General features: G+C 41.8%; 3 protein-coding genes across 5 annotated transcripts in view; 2 read left to right on the top strand and 1 right to left on the bottom strand.

The window, feature by feature from the left end:
* The window catches only part of LOC143377201 (uncharacterized), a 187819-nt gene that overhangs the window by 47392 nt on the left and 118519 nt on the right, over positions 1-21908 (top strand). The gene's annotated exons all lie outside the window — the stretch shown is intronic.
* The window catches only part of Parvin (beta-parvin), a 411519-nt gene that overhangs the window by 348799 nt on the left and 40812 nt on the right, over positions 1-21908 (bottom strand). The gene's annotated exons all lie outside the window — the stretch shown is intronic.
* Positions 8080-12097, top strand: LOC143370995 (uncharacterized). Its single transcript, XM_076815869.1, has 4 exons — positions 8080-8100; positions 9535-9798; positions 11348-11683; positions 12044-12097. The coding sequence occupies exons 1-4, from the start codon at positions 8080-8082 to the stop codon at positions 12095-12097; spliced, it is 675 nt and encodes a 224-aa protein (XP_076671984.1).

Below are 21908 nucleotides of genomic sequence, written 5' to 3'. Positions count from 1 at the left end.
CGGGCAGGTAGCACATGCCACGTACAGCAACTTGTTAAATACGTGGGGCGCGATAATGAATACTTTTTATGGAAATGATGTTCGAAGTTTCGATTTTTCTAGATTCTATGTGCATAAGGTTCTGTGATACAATTAATTCCCCTCCTTTTATGGGAACGGTTGCGAATAAGTAATCCGAATTGTTTCTCTGTAAATCAAAGAGGATTTTTATTATTTTTTTTTAAAAACTTATGAGCTAAGGTTTACTTATTACAATCGTACCTGTAAATCAAAGAAACAACATTCAATGTTTATTATTCACTCTGTTATATATTTACACTTTCTTTGGTTCTTATTTTTTTTTTCGCATCCCGATGTTTGCTTACCGACCGTCGTTATTAGGCGGGATGATTCGCGTAGCTTTAGGAAAGTGCCATCTACTTTCCTTGCATGTGTAAAAGTGGGAAGAGATTCAGTAATTAATCGTGGAAATAATTAAAACTCTGTGAAAGTGTATTTGGAATTACTGTACGATCACAATTGGGTTATCAACTGCGTAAAAATAATAATCGAAAAGTTCGTAGTTTTCAAGTTACCCCTACCACCAACACTTAATTCGAGAATTATTTTTACGCAGTTTTGTAGATGTAAAAAAAATATGTAACTTTTGTTTGAACTTCTTTCCAATATCTCCCACCGTTCTCGAGATATACCACGAAAAAGAAAATTCTACATTTCTTCAAAGGGTGATTTCACCCCCCAAAACTGCACTACGTCAGCAACAAAAAATAGGTTTGCCTTCCGCATGAATCACTCTACTTCCGCACAAAGTTGCATAATTTTCTGAATTTCCTGGTCGCTTAACTTCCCTTGTAAATTCCATTAACCCTTAACGCAGGGAATTCGAGTGTCGAGACACATTTGTACACAAGTCCCAATGTAAACTCACCTGCCCAAACAAATTTAACAAAGCATCGTTCCAAAGCTTGACTTCTTCAAACCTCAAGCATGATTAGTCCCTCCACTTTAATTTTCCACCCTCCACAACCCCAATTGTAACGGGCCAGGCGAAGAAGGATCGCGTTCAAGTTCCTCGCGACGAGATGTGCGCGAAGCGCAGAAATCGACGGCAATGAGCTCGAGCACGGGGATAACGATCGATCGTCGCCTCCTTCGTCCTCGTCATGGCTGCTCGCCCTTCTACGCGTCTCCTTCGGCGCGCAAAAGCTATCGAATTTCACGTGCACGCCTGCCTAGGAATGCAGCCCGCGCGCACCGCGTAACTCTATACGTCGGTCACGCACGGAGGATTCGCGGCAGCGACTTATACGCTCGGCGTTATGTAGACGCGTCGTGTCCGCGATCGACGAAGGATTTCCGAAGGCTGCCCCCTTTTCCGGGGGATCGCGGGTCCTGTGTCTCGGTGCGGGCGATCTTGATCCCTGGAATGAGAAAACACAGGGGAGGCGAGAGAAAAGTTACGCAGCGGAATTTGGGAGGGGAAACTAGATGTGCGTGATTAAAGAGACAGTGTGGATACGTTTTGATAGGCATTCTGGATGTTTATCAGTGTCCTGGGGAGAGAAGCAGAGATTATAGTGGGGTAGAGGAAGCTTGAGGTGACAGAGCAGTAGTGACGGCCCCACTGCGCATGCGCGGGCCGAAGATGGCGCAGTGGGCGGAGTCATTGGCCCCGCCCACTCCGGACCTCGAATTTGTAGGAATAGAGATGAGTAGATTGGAAATTTGGCAGAAGATATGTACATAGGGTTACTATATTTCTTCACCACCAATCCAGGGCACGTAAAAAAGACAGAAAATTTTTTTTTTTTAAAAAAAGTACTTTTATTGTAGTGGTTAAAAAATGATATACAGTGAAAAAGATAATAGTAATTATGCGTAGTTAATCTATTTAGGAGCCAAGTCATATTTTTTTGTACATAAAACTTTCTTCAGAAATGTTTCATTGTTCTTAATTTGTTCGTGAAATTCCGTTGAAAATCAAGAAATAAAAAAACCGGGACGTATATCTTTTGTTTAATTAGAAAGAAGATGTAGAATATATGGAAGGAGACTAACTAAATGAAGAAAAAAAATGGTTAATAAACTCGTTTCGGAACCAAGAGTTCAGACTTTTTTTTAATCCCTGAAGAAAATTTTGGAAAACTACTGTTTGACATTTTAGCAAATTTAATCCCCGACAAAACGAGCAAAAAAAAAATCGGTTGAGAATTGACGGAGATACGGAATTTTGTCCACAAAAAGGCACTTTGGAACCACTGTGCGTCCCCTGAAATCAAAGAAGTCGAAGATCTGCGTACACATGTACTTTCTGCTTGTCAAGTGTACCAACCTACACTTGGTACTGGGAGACTACATACTCCATGGAAGAACACGCAGTAGTTTAACGATCGATACGAAAGAGTTTAAGTGAAAATGAAACGAAGACGGGTCTCTAAATCCTAGCGGTTTATCGAGTAAGATAATGCATAAGGAACAAACCGAGCACGGGGCCAGGGACAGAGCACGATGACGCAAGATTATGAAGTGAAGCAGTAATGTTTATTGCGATACTCGAGCCGCGTAACCCTAGCCATGCTGCAGTCTAATAAAATGATCAGACGGTGTCTGTGAAACGAGAATCCGCGGGCATACGCTTTGGGAAACTACTGCTACTGCTAGCGTTACAAGTTCCACGGTTTTATGAGGCCCACTGGACGTGTGCAGCATCGCCGATCAAGCGTGCAATGCGTAACGCTGGAACGCTGGGAATATACCTTGCTTTATCGAACAATATTACGCGTATAGCTTGAATTTTTCAATTTTTCGTACTAAAATTGAAATTAGTTAATTATACCATACGAGTATCAAGAATAGAAAAATTACTCACTGATCTACGGGATGTTACCACTTTGACTGGCGTCGGCGTGTTTCCGCGCCGAGGGACTTTCATCCTGGAATTGCATATTTTCTAGAAAACGATGAAAGTATTGGCCACGAGTTCTTGAATTCTGAATTCTTGATATATTTTAAGAACAAACTAATTGTAAGCTCGGAGTTCAATTTGCACAAAACCTTCCCGAGGAAAGGGATAGCTTGACGACGTGCCCCAAAATCAATTTGAGCTGTCGAAATGATAAATGATGTACCTACTAACTTAAATACCAGAAGTGAAAATTTTCAGTATTTTCTTTTCCACTACGGTATGAGATTAGGTCTTACAATCTCAGGTCTATCTTCCGACAGCTCTAGAAATTGAAATAAATTATTAGTATTCAGCATGGAATTTACATTCGCTTTTTCTGAACTAAATTCTTATTCTTTGCCACTTACAGTGAGTGAAAAAAGTATTTGGACGGTTTTTAAAATCGCATAACTTTTTTAGAATTGGTCCAAACGACATGAGTTTTTTTTAGAAGCTAGAAGGATTAGTTTGCTAAGTGACGTGTTTCGCCGTTTCGAAAAAAATGCAGTTGGTCGGAATAGAAAAAAAAAATTGTAAAGGTCGTTTTTTTTAACTTTTTGTGAGTCTGTAATGAAAATAAAATTGCATCAAAATCGGTTAACGTTGCTCTGAGCTATAAACGCTTAAAGATCGCAGAATAAGGTCGAAAATCGCTGAAATCGCGAAATTCCCGAAATCAGCGATTTTCGACCTTATTCTGCGATCTTTAAGCGTTTATAGCTCAGAGCAACGTTAACCGATTTTGATGCAATTTTAGGTACATATGTAACTCACTTCAATCTACAAACGGGTTTTTTGAATTTTCATTACAGGCTCACAAAAAAAAAGTTAAAAAAACGACCTTTACAATTTTTTTTTTCTATTCCGACCAAATGCATTTTTTTCAAAACGGCGAAACATGTCACGTAGCAAACTAATCCTTCTAGCTTCTCAAAAAAACTCAAGTCGTTCGGACCAATTCTAAAAAAGTCATGCAATTTTAAAAACCGTCCAAATACTTTTTTATTCACTGTACATCGTTTACCATTTCAACTCCTCATTTTGCCGAGTATGCAATGTCGTTCGTGTACACTCCTGAATGAGCTTCCACTTGAGAATCTACCCTCGTTGTAATCTATATAGAATCCTCGTTTCCTCAACGAATTAATCCTAACAGCAAGTAACGCGTATAGTTTGGCAGTTGGGATATGTAAAAATTGACCCCACAAGCGTCGGAACCTTGTTCCAGTCAAAGTATTAAGTATCTATTATCCGACTATCAGAACTGTAGATCAGGTCACAGCAGACCCAACCGGCCATCGTATTTCACGTCGATCCGAGTGTGTTCCACTTAAATCAACCTGCCTCGGGGTTCAAGCGAGAGGCTCCCTCGTAGAGCCGAAATGTCCTCGCTGGCGAGGGACACGCGGGACAATACAAAAATTTTACGATCACCGGGCTCGTTTGAAGTCTCTCAAGAAGCCGTGTTGCCTCCCTCAGCCCCACTTTGGTCCTCGAAGAGAGCGAGTTCGAATAGTTCCGTCGTCGAATCGCGTAACCCTCGTCCCAACAGCTGCCCCTGTCCCGTTCGAAGCTCGTTTTTTACATGAAGTAATTTTTAGGGGTGCCGACCGAACTGTGACCATCGCCGTAGGAGGGGAAAGGGTGGGAAAGGGCTTTTCGGAGAGAGATCGGGGTGTAGCCTCGACTCTTTTCGCGCCACCTCGCCCCACGTCCCTCTTGGCGACCACCTTCTCTTCTTTCCGCCCCTGGAATGGGAGAAACTCCTTTGGAGTACCCTATTAAGAGAGGGGAGGGGACGATTTTTGGAGATAATGATCCTCGAAGTTTTCCAATGGCTTTTCTAACGAATGGCCCCTCAAGTTTAAGGCGCGGATTACGGGAGGGGGACGATCGAATGTTTCTTCTTCGAATATTCACCCCCTCCTTCTTGGGGCCACCCTCTGGGGAGGTAGGGCGAGAGTATAGAGTATTAAGGAGCTGAGGTTTGACCATGGTGTTTTGATTTTGGGGAAAATAGGGATTTGGTGGGGGAGGTTTGAGTGGCTTGAGTGATGGAAATTGGGGGAGGGGGTGGTGTGTGGGTCAGATGTTTGTTCCTTGAAGGAGTTCTGAGGTTTCCATTGCTTGGGTGAACGGAAAGAAGAGGCTACTTGAGCGCATTGAAACTTGAGTTTCTTTGAGGAATTGTTTGACTACCATCAACTTCTGTATGTTGTTACTTTGTGCATTGATTGTAATACAATTGGTCTCTGGACCTGTGTTTAATGTTCAAAGTTCTGAATCTGTCAGGATTTCTGAATATTGAATTGGCTATAGTCGAAGCAAAATCAGTTGGTCACTCAAGACCACTGAAAGCATGCTATCCCCACCACTCCACCTTCATCTAGTAGCTCCGCCCACTGGGTCCACTAAAATTGGTTTCTCCAGACCTCTGCTCAATATCAAATCTTCCAAACCTTCAAGGATTTCTAAATTTTGCATTGCCTACAGTCGAAACAAAATCAAATGGTCACTCAAGACCCCTACCCTCACCTTCATCTCGTGGCTCCGCCCACTGGGTCCACTAAAATTGGTTTCTCCAGACCTCTACTCAATATCAAATCTTCCAAACCTTCAAGGATTTTAAAATTTTGCATTGCCTACAGTCGAAACAAAATCAATTGTTTACTCAAAATCGCTATCCCTACCACCTTCATCTCGTGGCTCCGCCCACTGGGTCCACTAAAATTGGTTTCTCCAGACCTCTGCTCAACACCAAACCTTCCAAACCATCAAAGTTTTCTAAATTTTGCATTGCCTACAGTCGAAACAAAATCAAATGGTCACTCTAGACCCCTATCCCCACCTTCACCTCCTCGCTCCGCCCACTGGGTCCACTAAAATTGGTTTCTCCAGACCTCTACTCAATATCAAATCTTCCAAACCTTCAAGGATTTTTAAATTTTGCATTGCCTACAGTCGAAACAAAATCAAATGGTCACTCAAGACCCCTATCCTCACCTTCATCTCGTGGCTCCGCCCACTGGGTCCACTAAAATTGGTTTCTCCAGACCTCTGCTCAACACCAAACCTTCCAAACCTTCAAAGTTTTCTAAATTTTGCATTGCCTACAGTCGAAACAAAATCAAATGGTCACTCAAGACCCCTATCCCCACCTTCACCTCCTCGCCCCGCCCACTGGGTCCAACATTAAGCCGTCCAAACCACCGAGGATCCCTGAGACCGTAATCCCCGAGTGAGACGTTTGTTCCTATGTACCCAGCGTGCCCTGCGGGTACGCAAAGTGAAAGAACCGTCAACATAACGTCACGATCCACCCGGGCAGATAAATAACACTAACGATAAGTAGAAATGGACGCAATTATGTCATCACTGGTGCCACGCGATGGTAACGGGCAGAAATGGAAAGTCGTTTCGCGGGGAAGAAATACATCGGCCGCAATTATGCCGTCGCCGACACATGCATCTTGCTGTATTAATCCTAGCCGCGTGATGGACACGTGATTTCTTGCTGGCAGCGGGCGATTCATGACCGTAGAAGAAACACTCGATCCTTCCTGAAAGCTTGCTATCGTTTCTTCACGATCCTCGTGTTTCTGCCGCTCTGCCGACTGGTTTTTCTATGGTTTTTCCTCGATGGAATAAAGATCCGACGTACCTGCCTCGCAGCCGTTCAACCTGGAGCCTCGGAGCCTCTTCGGCTGTTCCACTGACAATGAGATTTGTTTACGTTTATTGATGATATCGTTTGCTGAGGCTTCTTGTTCGCGATGATGCCTCATTGTCAGAGATGAGTGATAGAAATTGCATGTTGCTCTTTGCAGTTTCTCCTGGAATGTTTAATGCATAAAAAAACTTCAGAAAAGTAAAAAAATTACGCCAAGTACATGAAATCGAATAAATCACAAAAAATAGAAGATAATAATAATTACAAAATAAAAAAAGGTATGAAATCAAAATGAGTTGCGAGTACATAAAGGTGAAGATAAATACAAATAAATATTTTAATACGAATAAATATTTTATTCAAAATACTTGGCGCAGCGAAACTGAAAAAATGTTAATTGTCCTCGTATTAATAATTTAAAATAAATCCCTTGTAATCTAAAATACATAAACATATACATATTAGAAACGCAGTCAGATTTATTCTACATATATTTAATTCTAATGTCATACGTAGCATATGCGCACGCACACGTACACACATTCATGAACGCACACGCAAGAAAGAAAGAAAAAGATTAATGCAATTTACACATATTTATTCAGTTTAGCGACGCCAATTCGGGACGCAGCGCCAAGTATTTTGAATAAAATATTTATTCGTATTAAAATATTTATTTGTATTTATCTTTACCTTTATGTACTTGCAGCTCATTGTGATTTCACATCTTTTTTTATTTTTTAATTATTATTATCTTCTATTTTTTGTGATTTATTTGCTTTCATGCACTGGGCGTAATTTTTTTACTTTTCTCAAGTTTTTTATGCAGATAGAAATTACTCATTAGCAATCCATGGCGTTTTAAGTAACACTGCGAGTTTCCCATAGTAATAAATAATTCTTAACAAGAATAATTCTCTGGTCGGCGGACAAGCGAGTAAAAATATAATTTTACCACAAGCTTAAACAGTTTTTTTGTTATTTTTTTTTGCAAATCGAAATTAAAAATAAGAGTTTCTTTTAACATATGTATATGTTGTCAACTTTCACGTCCAAAATTTATCGTCTGATCTTACGTAACACTTTAAATATTCTAAGTGTCTTCGTGCAAAACTAATAGTTCTGACTTAAACTCATTTGAACGAACTTAGTTTCCCAACGAAACCAATGGAAATCGAGAAATTACTATCCATTAATCCACATTGAATTTCCCACATAAATGAAGCTCGATGATCAAGAAGCTTTCAGTAAGGGTTGCTCAGACTCCTCGCAGCTTTCTAACGAGGCACAATTGAATACAGGAACCGGGTAACTCGCTTTATTTGCTCTCATCGTCCATCCCCAGATATCCTATCTGTTCCCATATTCTTCTTGCACTCCCGGGACACGGTTCTTGTTCTCGTCTTGCGTATTTTGAGTTACTTCTACCTAAGGGAGGCCAGAACGTGCTCGTGCGAGGGGGTGGATGGCTGATTCGAAGCGGAAAGTGAGTTTTCTGCCAGGTCTTGGCCTCTTCGCGCCACCCTTCTGCTCTGTCTTCGTTTTTTGCGCGCGTCACGGAACGAGGCACGCGCATATATACGGGGTCTCGCCCGACTGAAGTAACCTAAGAAAAAGTGTCGAGCAAAATATTCCTCTACCAAGCTCCGTTGACAGGAAAATTTACTTTGAAGATGGAACTTAAATAGTAGTTAACCCTCTCCCTTTTACCCATTCGGAACTACTGCTTATTACTTATTAGTACCATTTCCTTAAGCAAATGAAAAGGTTACGCTATAAAAAAAATAAAAATTTTGGTCTCTGAGTACGAAGCTTAGAAGTTGAAACATTTGCCGTACGCCACGTGCGGAAATTCTCCAGGCCCATTTGACCACTGTACTAACTGAACGCCGCTAGGCGTTCTCCGCACAGACTACGTGCACCGAACGTATACGCGTTCATCGTAGCCAAAGGGTTAACGTAAGTTATATTACTGGTCAAAATGGACAAGGTTTAAGAACACTACTCGATCGATGTTCTCGAAGCCTCGTACGAAGAATCATTGTATATAGCACATTTTCGATTTGTCTTAGTAGGAACCGTATGCCAGCAGTTCAGTGACACCTCGTGTTCCCCCATTGCGTGAAATGCGCGTGTGGCTATACAGGGTGGGACATTTATCAGCTTTCAAACATCCACCCTCTCTGATCGTAAAGGAAAAATCAGAAACGCTCTTTCCTGGGTAGGAGTCATCGTCTACTTGAATAACAATCGATCCTCAAAGGAAGCTGTTCGAGTATCAAGAGAGGCTTGCAGTTAAAAAGTTGGCTAATCTAGCTCCATTATAAAAAGAGAGGACATCGAGGCGAGTCTGTGTGGCCATAAATATGCAAAGAAGGAGAAAGGGCCACCGTACGCGGAACATGTACCCCCTTGAGCACGGTTTTTATATCGTACGGTCATAAGGAAACGAGTGTACATTATGTGTCGGTAATTATTACCTCATCCTGCATAGTGACCAGGATGAAAATGATTCCAAGTGCATCTTCCTCCTAGCAGAGGTTCGCGATATTAAAATAATAACGTACCTATCGCTGTTAGATCGTTCCGAATAGGTCGATCCACCGAGTCGAATGCAACGCGAGTTAACGACCCTTCAAGATTGAGTTCGATTATTCTTCTTAATGGAAAGGGGAGCGTGGTGATTTTCTGGGAAAATAATTGCACGATGTATGCGTGTTGGATAGGAGGGAGGGGGTAAAGGCGAGTCGCAGTGGTTCATAAATATGCGAGCGAAAGTGAAAAGAAAAAGAGATCACGCGTGAAGTATGTACCCTTCGCCGTTGCAGTCTTTCTTCTTCTGTTTTTTTTTTCTTTATACGGACGTAACAGGGGAACAAGTTACTTTATGCGGCAATAATTATTGCCCCACCCTGTATAGACAGCGAGGAGACGAGAGAGATCCTCGTGTAGCTTGGCTCGCCGGAGGCAGCACTCAGCCTTCGGGATAAGTTCGTTAGGGACCCCGTTGCGCGCTGTCTTCTGCTCCAAGACACTCCCGAAGGAACGGCGAAAGGACGACGGAGGAAGGACGGAGATGCAGGGAAGGGACGATGATACCTCTCCCGAAGGAACGGTGAGAACGGGGGTGCAGGTGATGAAGGCACTTTTGGAGGAAGGACGAAGGTGCAGTTGGAGGAAGGATTGAGGAAGCACGAAAGTACTGTTGAAGGAACGTTGGAGGAAGGACGAAGGGAGGACGAAAGCATTATGGAAGGAAGGATGAAGGAAGGATGGAAGTACTATTGAAGGAACAATGGAGGAAGGACGAAGGTGCAGTTGGGGGAAGGATTGAGGAAGCACGAAAGTACTGTTGAAGGAACGTTGGAGGAAGGACGAAGGGAGGAAGAAAGCATTATGGAAGGAAGGATGAAGGAAGGATGGAAGTACTATTGAAGGAACAATGGAGGAAGGACGAAGGTGCAGTTGGAGGAAGGATTGAGGAAGCACGAAAGTACTGTTGAAGGAACGTTGGAGGAAGGACGAAGGGAGGACGAAAGCATTATGGAAGGAAGGATGAAGGAAGGATGGAAGTACTATTGAAAGAACAATGGAGGAAGGACGAAGGTGCAGTTGGAGGAAGGATTGAGGAAGCACGAAAGTACTGTTGAAGGAACGTTGGAGGAAGGACGAAAGGAGGACGAAAGCATTATGGAAGGAAAGATGAAGAAAGGATGGAAGTACTATTGAAGGAACAATGGAGGAAGGACGAAGGGAGGACGAAAGCATTATGGAAGGAAGGATGAAGGAAGGATGGAAGTACTATTGAAGGAACAATGGAGGAAGGACGAAGGTGCAGTTGGAGGAAGAATTGAGGAAGCACGAAAGTACTGTTGAAGCAACAATGGAGGAAGGACGAAGGTGGAGTTGGAGGAAGAATTGAGGAAGCACGAAAGTACTGTTGAAGGAACGTTGGAGGAAGGACGAAGGGAGGACGAAAGCATTATGGAAGGAAGGATGGAAGTACTATCGAAGGAACAATGGAGGAAGGACGAAGGTGCACTTGATGGAAGGATGAAGGAAGGACGAAAGCACTATCGAAAGAAGGATGACTGAAAGACGAAAGCATTTTCGGAGGAAGGATGAAGGAAGGATAAAAGTACTATCAAAGGAACAATGGAGGAAGGACGAAGGTGCAGTTGGAGGAAGGATTGAGGAAACACGAAAGTACTGTTGAAGGAACGTTGAAGGAAGGACGAAGGTGCACTTGATGGAAGGATGAAGGAAGGACGAAAGCACTATCGAAGGAAGGATGACTGAAGGACGAAAGCATTTTCGGAGGAAGGATGAAGGAAGGATAAAAGTACTATCGAAGAAGCAATGGAGGAAGGACGAAGGTGCACTTGATGGAAGGAAGAAGAAAGGACGAAAGCACTATCGAAGGAAAGATGAAGGAAGGACGATAGCATTATCGGGGGAAGGATGAAGGAAAGACGAGGGAAGGACGAAAGCACTATCGAACAAAGGGCTGAAGGAAACCTGACGAAAGGACGAACGAAGGACGACTGCATTATCAAAGGGATAACAGAAGTACTCTCCAAAAGAATGGCGAAAGCAGGGCGAGAACACTATCGAAGGAATGACGACGACAATCCTGAAAGTACGACAGACTGAGGATAAAGGAGACGCGAGATCACTCCCGAAGGAATGACAAAGACATACACAAAGGAATGATCAAACACCACTTCTAAAAGAACAACGAGAGAAGGTCGATAGGTATGATAGTGTCAAAGAAACTAGGAAGACACTCGCAGAAGAACGACGAAGGATGGACGGAGATTCTTCCGATGGAATGGCAAAGGAAGAACGGAGACACTCCCGAAGGAATGATGAAGGAAGGGTCCTGCAGAAATCGACGAGCTACCACCCTTCTCCTCATCCCCCGTCCCTTCCCGGCAGACTTTCCACCCTCGGCCTACGTCTGTCTTCTAATTTCCAGCGTTTCGACAACCGTTCAATTTTCGCAATTTACGAGGCCGGTTAACCCTCCTCGACCTTTTTCTTCGGCGAAGAATGATTTAGTATTTCAAGTAATGAATAGGGCGACTGAGTTAGGGGGTCTTCGTCGCGTGCTCAAGTACTCCGTTCACGATTTCACTTGTGCTACGTACATATAGATATTGCGTAATCGGCGAATGAGTTGTGGAATTGAATGAACAGAGGCCTGGCTTGGTTAACAAGTGGAGGGTTTATTGTTTAATCAAGTAGATAGGAACGTGTTGAGCAGGTGCGAGGGAGAGGTTTTCTTGTGGAGTTATTAGACGATTTGCAGTTAATTTAAAAGCTAGCATCTAAGTTTACATGCTGGATACTGGTGTCAGTTTGGTTTGAGTGTTTCTATAGAATTGGAGTTATATGTACAGGCTTCAATGAGTTTTGGGGGATTTTAGGAGTCTCGCGAAGTAGATCCTAACGTTGATTATAACATAAAACAGAAAGAGTGACCCAAAAATCAGGCCTTTTTCGCCTCTTTTTGGTCCCACGATTTTGGAACTGAATTTTATGCGAAAATATGCCTTACGATGAAACATCAATCACGCGAAATTTTCTAGTTGAGGTGACAATTAGTTTCTGAGATATGAGAGGTGAAAGAAGTGAAAATTCCTAAACCAGACTTTTATGTCAGCCCGATAATTTAAACAACTACTTCCAGAGGTTTTGCTGACTGCTAACAACGAATTTGAACTTATATTTTCAAAATCCCCCCAAACAAATAAAAATCGAGGAATATAAATGTCTGTGTAGTGGCTGTTTTTTTTAATATATCGTCCACCATATGGAATCGACCAGTGTGAGTTTTGATTTTGAGATTCTCAAAATTCACAATGGCTGATTCAATATGGTGGTCGATATATTAAAAAAGCACCCACGACACAGACATTTATATTTCTTGATTTTTATTATCTTTTTGTGAACTTTGAAAATCTCAGTTCAAATTTGTTGTCAGCAGTCAGCAAAACCTCTGGAAGTAATTGTTTAAATAACCGTGCTGACATAAAAGTCTGGTTTAGGAATTTTCGCTTCTTTCACCTCCCATATCTCAGGAACTAATTCTCACCTCAACTTGAAAATTTCCTGTGATTGATGTCTCATCGTAAGGTATAGTTTCGCATAAAATTCAGTTCCAAAATCGTGGGACCAAAAAGAGGCGATTTCTGGTTCACTCTGTGCTTGGAAGTTCCCAGAGGCTAACCAAAAATCCGATAATAAATTGCAGACATTTTTTCTGTGCTTCTTGTCGAAAAAATTACACGCAACTAATTATTTGCTACTGCTTATTGAAAACGATACTACCCATTTCGGTTGCCACGCAATTGTCCTCTTTTATATCACCTAAATCCAAAAGACACGATTTAAAATATTCCACAAAATAAAAACATACAAACTTTAACACGTGTTTATACACAGATCAGAACTAGCCGCCATGCTATTTCCCTTTTTCAGGAGCTCGTATTTTTAATTTATAAAAAATACATATAAAAAAAAACATAATCCCATAACTTTTGAATTTCGACTTGTTTCCCTATTTCTAGGGATTCAGGCCGCTCAGAACGCTCTTCCCAGCGTTCCAAGTCGATCACCATTATCCTCTGCGTGCCCACCATTGCCAGTCCTGGCTTCTAAGTTCTAAGCGTCCTCAGTCATCGCTACCGGCTACCAAGCTCCCAGGCCACATACTCTCTTCAATCCCTCAGACTCATCCAACTGAAACTTTCCATCCCAACTGTACCCTGAATGGCGTGCTAATACTACCCACCGCAATCTACAAGTACCGCCGTCCTCTAGCGATCAATTTTTAGCATCGATCTCCCTCCACCGCGGCTGCCCACTCACGATCGAGACCCCCTCCCATATATTTAAGGATTTGTAACTCTTATTCCTAATGGGCAGCGCGCGTAATACGCCCATTTAAATCGCTCCGGCTAATTAAAATAATCGCCCGGCTGGGCTGGCCTGCTGCTTTTTGCGGCCGGTCAAGATAACAGATCGCGGCGGCGTTTTTTTTTGTTTTTTCCTTTTTTTTTCGACGGTCCGTTGCCACGCGAAAAACCACCGACTCCGGGGGAATTAACTTAACGACAAATTGGTATTGCACGTATCTCGGCGGAAGGGAAGCGGGGCATCGTTTCGAGCGTGATGATGATGATGATCGATGCCGTACGAGGGGATCCACGGTGGAATTATACTCGCGTTTCAGCCGAGCGGCGCGGCGGCCCGAGAAGCCGCTCGCTGCACAGGGACGACGACTGGTTGCGCAAAAAACACGCTCGCTCCGAAGACCGGACCTCTCTGGAACATCGCGGAGGCAGAGAAACTTGCTCCTCCAGCCGCGGAGCAGCCTCGCTGTATCCTTATTCCTGGGAAAACTCTCTCTCTGGGAAACCGTTTTCCGCGAACACGTCGCGACGGAGTAGCGCACCGTCGGCCGACTGCGCTGGGCGAGGTTGCTTCGGGATATTTGCTTTCTGGTTCGAAGGGTTTTTCCAAGGTAATTGATGGTCGTTTATATGGGCGAGCTTAAGGGGGGAGCCTGGTGTAACTAAATGAAAATCGAGGCATTTTTCGGGAATTTTTTTTAAAGAAAGTACTTGATAGATCTTTCTGAAACTTTCAGGATATTGTATTAACAGGTTAAGGTATATAACAAAAAAATTTTATTAAAAAGGAGCGGCAAATAACAAAGTTATGCCCAGTCCGTTGGCGACGCAATTATTGCACCGCGGGCAACGTAGCGTCTTTTGGTTTCATCTGAAACCAAAAATCGAACAATTTTCTTTTAGTTTATGAGTGTACGCACAGAATGAAGAAATTTGAAACTTAAAAGATGCAAAATGAACAAATGGCGGCCTCTTGAATAAAAAGTTCACTGTTTCCAACGAAAGTTTGCCTTAAATGTCTAAAAAAAAGTTATTTATTTAAACAATATCGTTAAACTAATAACTTAGTACTGTGAAGAAAATGTTCACAAATATCCGTGCACAAGGCCAAGTCGATTGGTTGAATATTTTTTGAGTTACGCAAAGTGTAAAACTGTCGTTTCGAGAAAAACGCATTTAAAGTTTTGTGGTAGCCTGGCGCTCCGTAGCAAAACCGGCTATATCCGCTTTAATTTTTCGAATTTCATTTTGCGGCTTTGGGAACATATTGTCGTGATGTTCAACTATTGATTTATGCAAAAAAAAAATCGATTTCTTCGATCCGCTACACCAGGCTCCCCCCTTAAGATCGACTGTGTACGCGAAGTTGGGCGTAGGTCGGTTTCAAGGTGTTTCCAAGGTACTCGAAGGTTCCTTAGAGGTTGATCAAGGGTCATCCGAAGGCCATTTCCAAGTTGTTTCAAACGTACTTGAAGGTCGAATAAAGTGGTTTAGAATTTCGACCGCAAAGAATTTTTAAAGCTTAAAAGTAAATGTTATCTTTGGACCGAACCGGTGCGCTGATAATATTTACTTTTAAGTTTCTAAGTACTCGAAGGTCACTTGGAACTTAATCAAAGTTCTCTTGAAGGTCGTGTTCAACTTGTTTCGTAGGTATTTGAAGTCACTCGGAAGTTGATTGAGGGAACTACTTAGGCAGTTGTTCCTGACTGAAATGAAGCATTTCTGTTTCAATTAATTACGAAGAAGCAAATTGAAACTGTGACTTGCTATTTGGCAGGAAGTTTATTAACATCATAACCTTCCAAAAACTTGTTTGTTTAGTCAAAAATATGCATTATGTATGACGCTGCGGATAGATTATTTAAGGGGGTAGGTTACCCTCGATAGCCCTAAAAAAGGCCTTTTTTCAAACGCAAATTGTGAAGTGATAAATAACAGTAGGGAGAATGTTTTTCTCTAATTTTAATCGTTATTCTATGAGCTTTAACACGAAACAAGAAAAGTCTAAATATCTCTATGTACACAAAAGTTGTGAGTAAAAACGTAAAGGCGTGTACGCGGTGCACCGTTTGATGGTGAACATAAAATCTCGAAAACCGCTACAGCGATTTGGATGGAAATTTAATGAGAGATGCAGAAAACCATTCCCTACGATGTATCGGTAGCAGATTTTCGAGATAAATCCTGAAAAAAGATAAAAAATATTTTTCATACAAGAAATCAATAAAATCGCATTTTTCGACATAAAAATTGTATTATTTTTTTTCTCGGAAATCTGCTCACTACATGTCGTAGGGAATGGTCTTCTGCATCTCCCATTAAATTTTCATCCAAATCGTTGAGGCGGTTTTCGAGATTTTATGTTCACCATCAAACGGTGCACCGCGTACACGCCTTTACGTTTTTACTCACAACTTTTATGTACATAGAAATATTTAGACTTTTCTTGTCTCGTGTTAAAGCTCATAGAATAACGATTAAAATTAGAGAAAAACGTTCTCCCTACTGTTATTTATCACTTCACAATTTGCGTTTGAAAAAGGTCTTTTTTAGGGCTATCGAGGGTAACCTACCCCCTTAAGGGGCTTTTTAAAAAAGGTTTCTTTTGTTTTGCAGTGATAACTCAGAAACGGAGGTTCCAATCGATTCAAAACAAATTCGAACACCTTCGCAAAATGTGTAGTTTCGAACCAGACCTAAATTAAAGCTAATGAAAACTCGAGATTTTCAGAAAAAAATTAAGAACTCACCGGATTTTGGTAGCGCACAAACAGTGATGATACGCTACCAAAATCCGATGACTTCTTAATTTTTTTTATGAAAATCTCGAACTTTTACGGATCAAATCAGAGGTTTGCGCCGAAATGGCACATGTTTTACACATCCTGTAATTTTTTCCAAGTCAATCTGAACCTGAATTCGCTCGCAATCAGGAAAAATGAGGAGAACAAAATATTCGAGAAAAGCGCGTTTAAAGTTTCTGGGCAAAGGCGACGCTCTAGGTTGCCGCTTGACGTTTTCATTTGCCAAATCTACAATTTTGCGAATTTTACTATAAACCAAGCGGCATTTTATTCAGAAAAGATAGTACTTCCGGCAAATGCAATAAAAAAATCGATTTTTCGACTGCCTAGTCCCCTTAAGGGAGATTTGAAGGACACTTTCAAGTTATTTTACAGGTACTAGAAGATCACTTGCAAAATTGATTACGGTGCCATCTGAAGATCATTGTCAAGTTATTTCAGGGATACTTGAAAGTCACTTTGAACTTGATCAAAATTCATCCGAAGATCCCTCGAAACTACCTTCCCTGCCTTAAAAAATCCTCTGAAACTTCAGAGTTCAATATTCAAAAAACTCCCTTGATTTTCCCTTCCACCTTGAATACTACCAACACACACGTTCACGCCGCACTTTTAACAATAACGCAACGGCGGTGCACGAGCTGCATATGCCAACTGCTCCCTGCACAACTCGTTCGTTCCGTCGTCATGGTTTTATGTACCATCAGCGGGATTGTTAAAAACCTAATGCATTTTACCCGACCGCAATCTTAAACCCGTTCCAATGGCTGAAATCCACATTAACGAGTGAATCGTTAACGCACATTAAGTGACATGCCTTTATTTAGATCCGCGGATATCGTCGCGAAATGCAAATAACACGAGCCTGGACCGTGTCCGTGGTCCGCCGGCTCCTGATGGTTTACGATCGCGCGACGACAGTAGACAACGGCAAGATATTGAGCCGTTGAGTGGCTAACATAATTAAAGAAGGCGAGAATTATCGAATCCTCGAGGGAAGACACAGGTCCGGAATGCTTTAATAAGCGGCGGGGAGATAAACGACGGCAATAGCTTATTACCGACGAATATTCGAGCGGTCATTAGTTGGCGAGGATGTTTACGGCGCGAATTATTTTTCAATCTGTTTTATCTCTTGATTATGACCGTTTCGAGCGAAAACGACGCTGCTTTCCCAGGCGTAAACAGATGATTTCGCTGAAATATGGGCGAAATTCAATTAGCTGCTGAACCCGATCGCGTGTAATTTAGATACCTTGCGTTTATGGCACGGTTCGACGAGAATCTGTGGATTCTTCACATTTCACAGCACCGCAGTTCCATTAGGAACAACAAAACACCATTTACCATTAAAAATGCTCACGCCAATTAAAGTACTTCATCCCCTAATTATTCTGCGCAGTAGGCACTTAAGGGGTTATGCCTAGTCAGGCGGTCGAAAAGAGGCGAATATTTGTGAATTTTTTTTGAAGAAGCGGAAGCGTATATTTTTACAGAACTTTTTGCGTTTAAAAGAGCAACGTTTAAAGAATATTTGGTAATTTTTTCGTAGGAAAATATTTACGTTTATAATAAAATAACAAGCGACATCCAAGAAGCATTTTTAAAAATTTGGTTTTGCGGTGAACATTGCCATTCGGAAGCAGATTATCTAAAATCAAAAAACAAAAAAGATTTCGTTAGTATATTAATGTATCCTCAGGTTGACGGAGAGAATTTTCCGAAATATTAAGTTAAAACAAAATGGCGGCTATTTAAAGTTGAAATCCTGATTTTTTCGTGCAAAAAACACGCGAAAGAAATCAGGATTTCAACTTTAAATAGCCGCCATTTTGTTTTATATTAACATTTCGGAAAATTCTCTCAACTCCATTAAGGGTACTAGGCAGTCGTCCCTTAAGGGGAGGTTCCGGCCTAGAGCTCCCAAAAATAGGTGATCGTTAGGAATTAATTAAAGGAAAACTACTACATATAATTTAATGGAACGTTCTGTATTGTATTAAGGATGTCTTAAATTATAGATATATATTTTTCTATTTTCGCGTGATTTTTGCAGGGAGTAATGTTTCGAGGTTGACTGTGTTTAATATTGTAGAATAATCATGATCGAATATTGACATAGGGTTCTTTAGCTTATATGAACGAAATCTGAGAAATTTATGTAGCACTCTCTCAAGCACGATTTCGTGATTAAAGCGTTTCGGAGACCATATAATCGAAGCACATTCTAACAAGGATAATATATAGCAATCTTAGTGTGTGAATTGAATGAAAATCATTGGAAAAACGTAGTATGAAACCAAGTGTTCTTGAAGCCGAGTTAACGATATAAGAAATATGGTTGGAACATTTTAATATTATATATGACTGAAAATTTTTTACAACTTACTGAAATGTCAGAAAATACGTATGGATAATGCTTATCGGTAAAAATTGCGTAATTTTCTTTGTGGGTCGTCTCTAAAGAGAATAGAGGATCTCGTCTCTCCAGACGAGAATACCCCCTCAAACTCAACAATCCTAGGCGGCCCCAAATGTGGGCCCAAATCGCCTCACCACGGAACCCAACCTCCCCCCACCAAGTACACCCACTTGAACCCATATACGACCCATCTTGACCCACTCGAGGGATTATCCAACGCCCTCGTCATTCCAGGAACAATGAACGAATTTCAAAATTCCAAACCTGTTCGTATCCATCTCAATCACCCTCGACTGCATACTCCATCCTCCCTCTCCAACCCCTGCAACCGATTCCGGTCCCCCAAAGTCGCCCGTTTTCGGATCGATCGTTGAAGCCAATCGCTAGACAGAAAGTACTTGGGGACACGGACGAGCGCGATTTACGAGCAGTCGGCTTAAACCTCGTCCTGAAGATCCTCCTCTTTCAGGTTGTGCTCCTTACTTACGCAGCCACTGCCCCCCACCCTCTGCTTTGAATCTCTGCTGTTCTCTCGTCGACTAGGAGCAGAACCTCCCCCTCTCTCTGACGATAAACCCTCTCATCGGCGACGAGGGCTTATCGCCTCGAATTATCCGGAAAGCCACGTCGAGGAAGAACCGAGGGAGGAACGAAGGAACGGAGAACGGGAATGTATATACCTGGCCGGGATATAAAAGGGGGGAGGGCAGATCGTCTGCGAAGCGGCGTCGTTTGTCCTACGATCGGGACGACGGCGGGAGTCCTCGACGAAATCGAGCGAGCTTCAAGGTTTTGAAGATCCGCTCGGATAGCACGGCTCATTTGAGCCGTCGCCGCTCGGTCCGGGAAACGAGGCCCAGCATGCTTTACGGTGACGTAATCCTGGGGACAGGGGCGCTAACGGAGGTGGATGTTAGTTGAACGGTTTGTGTTCGATGGTATTTGGAGGCTGGGTGTTGGTAACTGCGGGAGTGGGCGTGGCGGGGACCACCGATTGGGCCCAAAGGAGAGTTGAAACTGTGAACAGTAAAGAGAAGTAAGTTTGTCGCATTGGAAAGAATTATATTGCCGGTGTGAACCTTTGCGGAGCCGGGTTCAAAAATTGTGCGAGGCCCAAAAGAATATTCTGAATTTTATAATCATAAGTATCTATGCATAGGGCCCCGCAGAATTTATCATGAGATTTTCGTGGACCGTGGCACCTTCTGAAGCGAACCCACTTTGAAAGAACAATTCTATTTTAGTAAATCAAATTCGTACACATTTTACAATCAAGTCCCATATGGTGTAAGTCCCAGCTTACGCCTAATGCGACTTGTGGTAAATGCAGCCCTGAAAACTTTTCTTCTATTTACTAGGTCTAAAAATATTGGTTGCGAGGAAACAAAGGGGGCCCATTCGCAACTATAAGTTAGATAAATCATAAATTTTAGGTGCATACAGTAATATTATGTTCAGTATAAATATAATATTGGAGCTTCTGTTATATTTTCAAGCTACTAAAGGGTCATTAACATTTATAACGTATTGTCTGATGCTTAAGGGGTTCTACCTAATCAAGAGGCTGAAAAGAGGCGAATGTTTGTGAATTTTTTTTGAACAAGCGGAAGCTTATATTTTTACAGAATTTTTTGCACTTAAAACAGCAACGTTTAAAGAACCTTTGGTAATTTTTTGCAGAAAAATATTTACGTTTATAATATAATAAAAATACAACGACATTCAAGAAGCCTTATTAAAAACGGTGAGCAAGATATCTCAAAAACAACTGCACCGATATTTCTGAAATTTTGTGGGCTTACTTTTTATATAAAAATCTACCGAATGACGGGGGAATTTTTTTCCACTGTATAGTTTCAATTTTATCAACGAAAAACAGCCATTAGTGATAACCATGAATCTATTTTTCGTTGATATAATGGAAACTATACATTGAAAAAAATCCTTCCGTGATTCGGTAGATTTTTATATAAAAAATATGCCCACAAAATTTTAGAAAGATTGTTGCAGTAGTTTTTGAGATATCTTGCTCAGCGTTTTTAAAAATGCTTCTTGGATGTCGTTGTATTTTTATTATAAACGTGAATATTTTTCTACAAAAAAAATACCAAATGTTCTCTAAACGTTGCTGTTTTAAGTGCAAAAAAGTTCTGTAAAAATATAAGCCTCGGGTTTTTCAAAAAAAATTCACAAACATTCGCCTCTTTTCGGCCTCCTGACTAGGTACAGTGAGTCGCATTAATATTCGGACACTTTTTAAAATCGCATAACTTTTTTAGAATTGGTCCAAACGACTTGAGTTTTTTTGAGAAGCTAGAAGGATTAGTTTGCTAACTGATGCGTTTCGTCGTTTTGAAAAAAAATGTATTTGGTTGGAATAGCGAAAAGAATAGTCAAGGTCGATTTTTAAACTTTTTTTTTGCTGATTTCGGGAATTTTCGCGATTCTCGACCTTATTCTGCGATCTTTAAACGTTTGTAGCTCGGAGCAACGTTAACCAATTTTGAGAAATTGTAGGCACGTATACAACTTACTGCAATCTACAAACGTTTTTTTTTTAATTTTCATTACAAGCTCACAAAAAGAAGTTTAAAAATCGACCTTTACTATTCTTTTCGCTATTCCAACCAAATACATTTTTTTTCAAAACGTCGAAACGCATCAGTTAGCAAACTAATCCTCCCAGCTTCTCAAAAAAACTCAAGTCGTTTGGACCAATTCTAAACAAGTTATGCGATTTTAAAAAGTGTCCGACTATTAATGCGAGTCACTGTATAACCCCTAGGTACAACCACTTGCCATGGGGCAAGCTGACACCCTGGCCAGTCTGCCACTGCATGAGGGACCATGCTAGTTGCTACCACTGGTATATAAAGTAGCGGTTAAAAGATGTCCTCCATTTTCACCGTCCCCGGAAATCTACATCGACCTTTGCTTTCGCGTCGACGAAATTGCCCCCTCGATTGCGTCCGCGAAGGTGGCCGTCCACGTATCACGGGCGAAAGTTGCCGTTTAAGGGCCCTGGGTGTAGTTTAACGCGAGTTTGAGAGGGAAAGTCATTTCGACCCTCGGAAGAATCGGGGGTAGGCGGCCCCTGTCCTCTCCCGGGGCGCGCGTCGACGGCGTTGCGGGGCTGCCGGAAGGGTGA

This window comes from Andrena cerasifolii, chromosome 1, assembly GCF_050908995.1.
Source record: "Andrena cerasifolii isolate SP2316 chromosome 1, iyAndCera1_principal, whole genome shotgun sequence".
In the NCBI taxonomy this organism is placed as follows: domain Eukaryota; kingdom Metazoa; phylum Arthropoda; class Insecta; order Hymenoptera; family Andrenidae; genus Andrena; species Andrena cerasifolii.
Note: the sequence above shows the minus strand (reverse complement) of the source record. Positions and strands in the feature narration are given on the sequence as shown.